This window comes from Galeopterus variegatus, unplaced genomic scaffold (genome assembly GCF_000696425.1).
Source record: "Galeopterus variegatus unplaced genomic scaffold, G_variegatus-3.0.2 Scaffold1438, whole genome shotgun sequence".
Taxonomy (NCBI): Eukaryota; Metazoa; Chordata; class Mammalia; order Dermoptera; family Cynocephalidae; genus Galeopterus; species Galeopterus variegatus.
Window position 1 is genome coordinate 280,197 of NW_007727549.1, and position 9,701 is coordinate 289,897.

The 9,701-nt window shown below is 59.3% G+C and overlaps 1 protein-coding gene across 1 annotated transcript; it reads left to right on the plus strand.

The window, feature by feature from the left end:
• Positions 1-240: 240 nt before the first annotated feature.
• CHRD (chordin) lies at positions 241-9,488 on the plus strand. Its single transcript, XM_008577035.1, has 22 exons — positions 241-270; positions 743-872; positions 1,003-1,131; positions 1,215-1,314; positions 1,458-1,545; positions 1,910-2,051; positions 3,351-3,491; positions 3,576-3,658; positions 3,736-3,883; positions 4,044-4,150; positions 4,270-4,389; positions 4,996-5,152; positions 5,495-5,715; positions 6,312-6,425; positions 6,756-7,028; positions 7,116-7,209; positions 7,295-7,351; positions 7,609-7,712; positions 8,158-8,260; positions 8,597-8,751; positions 8,907-9,006; positions 9,346-9,488. The coding sequence occupies exons 1-22, from the start codon at positions 241-243 to the stop codon at positions 9,399-9,401; spliced, it is 2,652 nt and encodes an 883-aa protein (XP_008575257.1). The 3' UTR covers positions 9,402-9,488.
• Positions 9,489-9,701: the final 213 nt, after the last annotated feature.

Consider the following 9,701-nt stretch of genomic DNA (forward strand, 5'->3'; position numbering starts at 1 on the left):
TTACGGGGTGCCCGGCGCAGGTGGCTCGGCGCAGCGGGCGGCCTGGACTGGTGGGCGGGGGCTCTAGTCGCGTCGTGCCGGGGGACCCAGGGCCCGGCGGGCAGCGCCCGGGGCGGGCACACGGCACGAGCGGGGCAGCGGCCGCCAGCCAAGCCCATCCCCGCAGGCTGCTCCTTCGGCGGGAAGGTCTATGCCTTGGACGAGACGTGGCACCCGGACCTGGGGGAGCCCTTCGGGGTGATGCGCTGTGTGCTGTGCGCCTGCGAGGCGGTGAGTGGACACCGCGGCCGCGGCCCGGGCCCTTGCGGGTGGGGGAGCGCTGGGGTCCTGGGACATCGGAGTGCACTCGGAGCTGCTGAGGAGAAAGGCTAGTCCGCAGACAGTTGGAATATTTTCTGCTGGAGGAAGGGGTATTGCCCCCTTCAAGTTTCAGGTGTTTATTTTTGATCGCCTACTATGTGTCAGGCTCTGTGCCAACTCCGTTTCGTCTGTCTCTCACTTAACTCCCATTACATCCTTGCTAGATAGATACTATTATTATCCCCATTTTTTTTTTTCCCCAGATAGGGACCCTAAGGCCCGGAGAGGTTAAATAATTTGTCTAGGGCTACCACAGCTTCTAAGTGACACAGCTGTCTAAGTGGGACGACCTTGCCCTGGTCCCTGGATTCTTCCCCTCGCCCTGGGTTGTCACCCGTTGGCATGTTGCATTCATTTGTTTTCCCTTCTTCTCCGTGAGCAGCCTCAGTGGGGTCGCCGTGTGAGAGGTCCCGGCAGGGTCACCTGCAAGAACATCAAACCCGAGTGCCCAACCCTGGCTTGCGGGCAGCCGCGCCAGTTGCCAGGACACTGCTGCCAGACCTGCCCCCAGGGTAAGGCCCACCCCGCCGCGAGGGGAGCGCGGCAGGGCCGTGGTACTAGGTCTTGGGCCAGTTAGATTGGGGTGGCCGACTGGCCCTCCGCGTGGCCAGCTGAAGCCCGTGTCCCCTACCCCCCGCGCAGAGCGCAGCAGTCCGGAGCGGCAGCCGACGGGTCTGCCCTTCGAGTATCCGCGGGATCCGGAGCACCGCAGTTACAGCAACCGCGGGGAGCCGGGCGCTGAGGAGCGCGCACGTGGAGACAGCCACACGGGTAGGTGGGGACTGGGGGTGCGTTCGTGGGGCTTGGCCTCCAGCAGCGGTTGACAGTGCTCAGGCCATCTAACTCCCATGCAGACTTCGTGGCGCTGCTGACAGGGCCGAGGTCGCAGGCGGTGGCACGGGCCCGAGTCTCGCTGCTGCGCTCTAGCCTACGCTTCTCCATCTCCTACAAGCGGTAAGAAAGAGAGAACGGGAGAAAGGAGAAGGAAGGAGGAGGGGTGAGCTGGGCAGCGGGAGGGAGAACTGGGAGAGCCAGCTGGGAAAGGCTGCTTCTGGCCCAGGCTCGGAGTCCAGCCTTACCCGACCTCTCATTCCCAGGCTAAACCGCCCCACCAGGGTCCGCTTCTCAGACTCCAATGGCAGTGTCCTGTTTGAACACCCTGCAGCCCCCGCCCAAGATGGCCTGGTGAGATGATGCCATTTATGAGCACTTACCCAGTCTGGGCACTGTGCTGAGAGCATGCTCTGCATTGCCTCCTTTGGTCCTCACAACCGTCCAATGGGAGGAAGGCACTGCCATTATGATGCCCATTTTACAGATGAGGAAACTGAGGCTCAGTAGCAGAATGTGATTTGTTCAAAGTTACACAGCTAGTAAGTGGTGGAGCCAGGATTCGAACCCAAGCATCTGGCTCCAGGGCCCCTTCTTAAGCTTCCGAGGAGGGCCTGGGGGCTTCTTTCCGTATTCCTTCCTCACCAGGCCTGGGCCTCTTGGCTGGCCTGTCCTGCCTACTGTCTGAGTGTGGGGCCTTCTTGTCTTCCTGCTCTAGGTCTGTGGTGTGTGGCGGGCAGTCCCTCGGTTGTCTCTGCGTCTCCTTAGGGCAGAACAGCTGCACGTGGCACTTGTGACACACGCCCACCCTTCAGGGGAGGTCTGGGGGCCTCTTATACGGCACCGGGCCCTGGCTGCAGGTAAGGGGAGCCAACATCCCCTAGAGGTGAAGTTCTGAGTATTCTCTGGCTCCAGACATGGGGTGGGTTGAGGAGGGGGTTTTCTGATGGGCTCTTATGGTCCTCTCTCCCCCAGAGACCTTCAGTGCTATACTGACTCTGGAAGGCCCCCCACAGCAGGGTGTAGGGGGCATTGCCCTAATCCGCGGGATCCGGAGCACCGCAGTTACAGCAACCGCGGGGAGCCGGGCGCTGAGGAGCGCGCACGTGGAGACAGCCACACGGGTAGGTGGGGACTGGGGGTGCGTTCGTGGGGCTTGGCCTCCAGCAGCGGTTGACAGTGCTCAGGCCATCTAACTCCCATGCAGACTTCGTGGCGCTGCTGACAGGGCCGAGGTCGCAGGCGGTGGCACGGGCCCGAGTCTCGCTGCTGCGCTCTAGCCTACGCTTCTCCATCTCCTACAAGCGGTAAGAAAGAGAGAACGGGAGAAAGGAGAAGGAAGGAGGAGGGGTGAGCTGGGCAGCGGGAGGGAGAACTGGGAGAGCCAGCTGGGAAAGGCTGCTTCTGGCCCAGGCTCGGAGTCCAGCCTTACCCGACCTCTCATTCCCAGGCTAAACCGCCCCACCAGGGTCCGCTTCTCAGACTCCAATGGCAGTGTCCTGTTTGAACACCCTGCAGCCCCCGCCCAAGATGGCCTGGTGAGATGATGCCATTTATGAGCACTTACCCAGTCTGGGCACTGTGCTGAGAGCATGCTCTGCATTGCCTCCTTTGGTCCTCACAACCGTCCAATGGGAGGAAGGCACTGCCATTATGATGCCCATTTTACAGATGAGGAAACTGAGGCTCAGTAGCAGAATGTGATTTGTTCAAAGTTACACAGCTAGTAAGTGGTGGAGCCAGGATTCGAACCCAAGCATCTGGCTCCAGGGCCCCTTCTTAAGCTTCCGAGGAGGGCCTGGGGGCTTCTTTCCGTATTCCTTCCTCACCAGGCCTGGGCCTCTTGGCTGGCCTGTCCTGCCTACTGTCTGAGTGTGGGGCCTTCTTGTCTTCCTGCTCTAGGTCTGTGGGGTGTGGCGGGCAGTCCCTCGGTTGTCTCTGCGTCTCCTTAGGGCAGAACAGCTGCACGTGGCACTTGTGACACACGCCCACCCTTCAGGGGAGGTCTGGGGGCCTCTTATACGGCACCGGGCCCTGGCTGCAGGTAAGGGGAGCCAACATCCCCTAGAGGTGAAGTTCTGAGTATTCTCTGGCTCCAGACATGGGGTGGGTTGAGGAGGGGGTTTTCTGATGGGCTCTTATGGTCCTCTCTCCCCCAGAGACCTTCAGTGCTATACTGACTCTGGAAGGCCCCCCACAGCAGGGTGTAGGGGGCATTGCCCTACTCACTCTCAGTGACATGGAGGACTCCTTGCATTTTTTGCTGCTGTTTCGGGGGCTGCTGGAACCCAGGAATGGGGGTAAGTGGGATGGGGGAAAAGTGTATGAGAAGGGTAGGGAGAGCACTTCTCTCTCAGGAATGTTCACATGTGCGGCCATTGCAGGACTGGCCCAGGTTCCCTTGAGGCTCCAGATTCTACACCAGGGGCAGCTACTGCGAGAGCTCCAGGCCAATGCCTCAGCCCAAGTGAGTGAGGGTCTGGCTCTTGCCGTCACCTGCTCTGGTGTCTTGCTGTTGCCCACTATGCCCTGCTTTGTCTCTAGGAGCCAGGCTTTGCTGAGGTGCTGCCCAACCTGACAGTTCAGGAAATGGACTGGCTGGTGCTGGGGGAGCTGCAGATGGCCCTGGAGAGAGCAGGTGGGCCAGGGTTGCGCATCAGTGGACACATTGCTGCCAGGCAGAGCTGCGAAGGTGAGGCAGAGTGGGGCCTGGCACTTTGGGTACACACAACCAAGAGGGGCTGACAAGTGCTAGGGGAGGGGCCCAGTTGGGTGTGGTTGAGATCCTAGGGGCTGGGAGTATGAGTGCCCATGGGGGCAAGCCTTCCACCACCTGTCTTGACCCTCTGCAGTCCTGCAAAGTGTCCTTTGTGGGGCTGATGCCCTGATTCCAGTGCAGACGGGTGCTGCTGGCTCAGCCAGCCTCTCACTGCTAGGAAATGGCTCCCTGATCTACCAGGTAGGAGTCAGGAGCTGCAGCAGGGGGGAGGCAGCAGGGCAGGGCTTTGGCCTGCAGTGGTTCAGGCCTCAGGCCTTTGCTGCCACTCCAATTGGCTGTCCCCCAATACTGCCCACCAGGTGCAAGTGGTAGGTACAGGCAGTGAGGTGGTGGCCATGACTCTGGAGACCAAGCCTCAGCGGAGGAACCAGCGCACTGTCCTGTGCCACATGGATGGGCTCCAGCCAGGAGGACACATGGTGAGGGCTCCAGGCAGAGCTGGGCCATAGGGCCCATAGCCAGGGCTGCCAGTACTTGGGCTGTGGGAAGCCAGGTTGGATAAGCAGGGAAGTTCAATATCATTCACTCACTCATGGGCTCTCTGATTCATTTATTCATTTGACACATCTTTAGGGAGCCCCAGGCTAGGGTCTGGTGTTCAAAGAAAGTCAGATGTGGCCCCTATTCTCAGCTAGTTCACAGTCAAGTGGGAGGAATGAGGTATGGAAAACAGTGCAATTAGACCATATAATAATAAATGTGATAGCAATGTTGCTACTTATTGGGACTTTCTATGTGCCAGGCACTGCAGTGGTTGCCTTATTTATACATATTTTCTGGCTTTCACAGTACTCATTATACAGATGAAGAAGTGAAGGCTCAGAGAGGCTAAGTAATTCTTTAAGGTTTGACATAGCTAGGAAGTGGCAGAGAAGGGACTGGAAACTGGGCCTGCAAGATTCTTATGTCTGTTATTGGTATGTGGAGGTGTGTCTGGGTGTAGTGGGGGTACAAAATGTGGAAAGGCTGCAGAATCTTGGGCTTGTGTAAAAGCTGGGGTGAGCTCATCTTTCCCTGCTCCCCAGGCTGTGGGTGTCTGCGCTGGACTAGGTGCCCGAGGGGCTCATATGCTGCTGCAAAATGAGCTGTTCCTGAACGTGGGCACCAAGGACTTCCCAGACGGAGAGCTGCGGGGGCACGTGGCCGCCCTGCCCTACAGTGGGCACAGTGCCCGCCATGACAGTGAGTGCCCAAGGGGTCTGCCTGCCCTTTGGCGTATTCTACCTTGTGACTCAAGCATGTGAGGGATGATGTCAGAGGGCCAGAGCCTGGTGTGCCTTTCTCTGTGCCTGGGGTCCAGGTTGGCATCTGGAGAAGGTGGGCATGTGGAGGGTGGCCCTGCTTGCAGACTTTCCCTGTTGCCATCGTACAGGGGTCTGAGATTTGCTGCTTCCAAGGCCTGGGGCCTATGGACAATGTCTTCCAGCTTATGCAGCATGTGCTGGAGGAGATGGGGAATGCTGGGATTGAGGGGCTGCTCTAGGCTACCTTCTCACCTGTCACCTCTCCTCTGTCTGGACCCAGCACTGCCTGTGCCCCTGGCAGGAGCCCTCGTGCTGCCACCTGTGCAGAGCCAGGCAGCAGGGCATGCCTGGCTCTCCCTGGATACCCACTGTCACCTGCACTATGAAGTGCTGCTGGCTGGGCTTGGTGGCTCAGAACAGGGCACCGTGACTGCCCACCTCCTTGGGCCTCCTGGGATGCCAGGGCCCCGGCGGCTGCTGAAGGGATTCTATGGCCCAGAGGTGAGGACATAATAGTGGGGGACAGCTTGGAAAATGCCTGCTTGTTAGCTTGAAGGGCTGTGTGGGCCTGTGCTGGGGGAAGCAGAGAGCAGGCAGCCTGGTATTGCAGAGCTGGCATGGGCTCAGGTGTCATGCAGACTTGGGATGAATCTGACAGCTTTTTACTATTCATTCTCCTTTCTATGTCCTTCTCTGGTGGGATCCCTTGGATAGTATGTAATATCCTGGACCTCTAGAGGGTTAGGTGGGATGGACCAAGCCCCCTGAAGTGGGGTGGGTTGCCATGAACTTGGAGTCAGAGAGACCTGGCTTCCAAGCTCTACACCATCGCCAATGGGCTTTGCTAACCCTGGAGACCTTATTTAACCTCCCTGGGTCTCAGTTTCTTCATCTGTGAATTGGGGACAGTAGGCTCAGCCCTAAAGTGCCTTGTTCCCATCCCTCATCCTGTCTATTCACAGGCCCAGGGTGTGGTGAAGGACCTGGAACCTGAGCTGCTGCAACACCTGGCACAGGGCACTGCCTCCCTGCTGATCACCACCAAGGGTAGAGCCCTAAAGTGCCTTGTTCCCATCCCTCATCCTGTCTATTCACAGGCCCAGGGTGTGGTGAAGGACCTGGAGCCTGAGCTGCTGCAACACCTGGCACAGGGCACTGCCTCCCTGCTGATCACCACCAAGGGTAGCCCCAGAGGGGAGCTTCGAGGGCAGGTAGGTGGGTGGCGTAGGTGGTGAGGATGGTGCAGAGTTGGGCTGACACTGTGTGCTCTTGCACTAGTCACTTGCTCTCTCTGAGCCTTGGGGGTGGTAGTATTGAACTCCCTGGCTGGTTGGGAGGATGAAGCCAGACAAGGTACATAAGGAGGCTGGCAGCCCACTGCACTGTCCCTGGCAGCTGGAATGATTGCTGAGGCTAGTAGCATCTTCCTAGGGCACCCCAGTACTCAGGGGGTGGAGGTGTCTCCCATTGGCTGATGTGCCGCCAATGGTGGAGACGTGAGGGGGAGCCCTGGCACTGCCTCATTCGGCCTCTCCTCCCAGGTGCACATTGCCAACCAATGCAAGGTGGGTGGTCTGCGCCTGGCGGCAGCCGGGACCACAGAGGCGCAGGCACCCGGGGCTCCGGATGTAGCAGCTGCCTCATTGGCTGCACTGCCCGCCGTGCCTGGCCCTGCAGCCCCAGCGCCTGCCAAACCTGGTGGCCCTGGGAGGCCCCGAGACCCCAACACATGCTTCTTTGAGGGGCAGCAGCGTCCCCACGGGGCTCGTTGGGCACCCAACTACGACCCGCTCTGCTCACTCTGCACTTGTCAGGTGGGAGATCTGAGAAGGGTGCACTGGGACCTGAGGCCTGAGGCAAGGGGCCCGGCACCCCATCAACTCCCCCACCCCTCTTTGCAGAGACGCACAGTGATTTGTGACCCGGTAGTCTGCCCACCACCCAGCTGCCCACGCCCGGTGCAGGTGCCGGAGCAGTGTTGCCCCATGTGCCCAGGTGGGTTCCCCACAGGGGAAGAGAATGTAGTGGAGGGGTCGGAGAGGGGTCACCCTCTGCTTCCACCATTTCTTTGGCTTCACAGACAAAGAAGATGCCAGGGACTTGCCAGATCTGCCTAGGAGCCGAGACCCAGGAGAGGGTGAGCTGGAAGGGTGCGTGCTGGGGTGGGAGGATCCAGAGGTGCTGTTGGATTGAACAAGGAGGGGGAGAGTGTGTATGGGGGAGGGATGAGGGGCACAGGTTCCAAGTGACACCTGACAGGCCTCATTAGTGTGACTGGCCCATGAGTAGGCCCTTGGGTTAGGCTAGTGTGGGGCTAGCCTGAGGCTTAAGCCTTAGTAGTGGGCCCAGCTGATGAACTCAGTACTAATGCAGCTGGGCACTGTCCCCCACCAGGCTGCTATTTTGATGGTGACCGGAGCTGGAGGGCAGCGGGGACCCGGTGGCACCCTGTTGTGCCCCCCTTTGGCTTAATTAAGTGTGCTGTCTGCACCTGCAAGGTATGGCTGCCCAATCTTCTCTGGTGCCATAACCCAGCTGGCTCTGCAGAGTTGGGGAGGGGGCTTCCAGGAGAGGAAAGCCCATTCTTGGTGAGGAGGGCTCAGGCACAGAAACAGTATGAGAAAAGTCCCCTGGCTTTGTGAGTCAGCTTCCTATAGGGAAAGGGAAAGGGCTGGTCTGGGTGTGAATTCTAGCTCTGCAAGGTGACTATCTCCACGCGGCCCTAGGCACTTTCTGTGCCTCCCTGAGCCTCATTTCTGCTCCTGTAACCAGAGGTGATAGCCTACCTTGCAGGGTTACACTGAGGATCTGAGTCCAGGTACATAATGCCGGGGCTTGCATCTGTGAGATGTAACATTTGAGGTGTCAAAAAGGAGAGGGAGGAAGCAGGAAGCTTAGGTGGCCCCTCCTTCCTGACACGTCTCACTCCATGGATCCCTACAGGGGGACACTGGAGAGGTGCACTGTGAGAAGGTGCAGTGTCCCCGGCTGGCCTGTGCCCAGCCTGTCCGTGCCAACCCCACTGACTGCTGCAAACAGTGTCCAGGTGAGAGGTGTGGGTACTGAGGCTCACCTTTGGGGATGGGGCAGGCTTTGACTTGGATGAGGGGATGTGTAATGAGGGCAGAGGGAAGGGACTTCTCAGCTAGTTCAGCACTTACCGAGCACTGCTCAGTGCATAACTTGGAGCCAGGGCTCTAAATGCAGTGGAAAGAATGTGCACATAGCAGTGGCGTGTGATGGGTTCCAGGTCCCACCCCACTCATCCATCCAAATTTATTCACCTACTAAATGCTAGAAATTGCTAGGTGTTGGGGACTTGAAGAGAAATAAAACCTGGTTAGCCTCCCAGGCTGACCCCTTCCTCCTTCCCTCCCAACAGTGGGGTCAGGGGCCCGCCCCCAGCTGGGAGACCCCATGCAGGCTGATGGGCCCCGAGGCTGCCGTTTTGCAGGGCAGTGGTTCCCAGAGAGCCAGAGCTGGCACCCATCGGTGCCCCCCTTTGGGGAGATGAGCTGTATCACCTGCAAATGTGGGGTAAGTGGGGAGTGGGAGCTCGTGTGAGGTGGGCACTGGGGGCCTGGCCTGGAGCAGGGAGACCTTCCTAGGGAGGGCAGACTCCTGGAGGTGGGCTTCTCTGAAAAGACTGAAGGCCACTGTGCCCCAGGGCCTCTGTCTCTGTCCTGCACCAGGCAGGGGTGCCTCACTGTGAGCGGGACGACTGTTCACCACCACTGTCCTGTGGCTCGAGGAAGGAGAGTCGATGCTGCTCCCACTGCACACCCAGGCGGCGTAAGTGAGGGAGTCCAGGGGCAGCAGCACCATGGGACACTGGGGAGGGAAGGGGGCCCCTCCTGTGTGCCAGGAACACTGTGGTCTGCTTCACAAGTGCCATTCCACAGCAACCTTGTGGAGTTGTTATCCATTACCTTTTCTTTACCAGTGAGAGTTCTGAAGCTCAGAGGAATGAAGCAGCTAGACTCAGGTCACAAAGCTGGTGTGCATGGACTTGTTCAGAAGATTCTGACTCCTGGGGCCACAGCAGCGACGCTCTGCTCTGCCCTCCGTGCCTTCTCCATGCCACCCCGTTCCCTCTCTCCTCCTTCAACACTGTCTCCCTTCTGCTTCCAGCAGCCCCAGAGGCCAGGACAGTTCCAGAGCTGGAGAAGGAGGCTGAAGGCTCCTAGGGAGCCACCAGGAGGCCGCATGACCAAGAGGACGGGGCCTGAGCTGGGGGAAGGGGTGGTGCCGAGGACTCTGTGTTCTCCTGTGGGGAAACCCAGTGCCTTTGGCTCCTCTGTTCTGCCTCTTCTCCCCCCCCCCCCCCCCCAGCAGCCCCAGAGGCCAGGACAGTTCCAGAGCTGGAGAAGGAGGCTGAAGGCTCCTAGGGAGCCACCAGGAGGCCGCATGACCAAGAGGACGGGGCCTGAGCTGGGGGAAGGGGTGGTGCCGAGGACTCTGTGTTCTCCTGTGGGGAAACCCAGTGC

Bases quoted from the DNA above. Each gene is read 5' to 3' on its own strand.
- CHRD (XM_008577035.1), top strand. From the start codon at position 241: ATGCGCTGTGTGCTGTGCGCCTGCGAGGCG. The intron at 4,151-4,269 runs GTAGGAGTCAGG...ACTGCCCACCAG, and splicing joins ATGGCTCCCTGATCTACCAG to GTGCAAGTGGTAGGTACAGG. The intron at 6,426-6,755 runs GTAGGTGGGTGG...CTCTCCTCCCAG, and splicing joins GAGGGGAGCTTCGAGGGCAG to GTGCACATTGCCAACCAATG.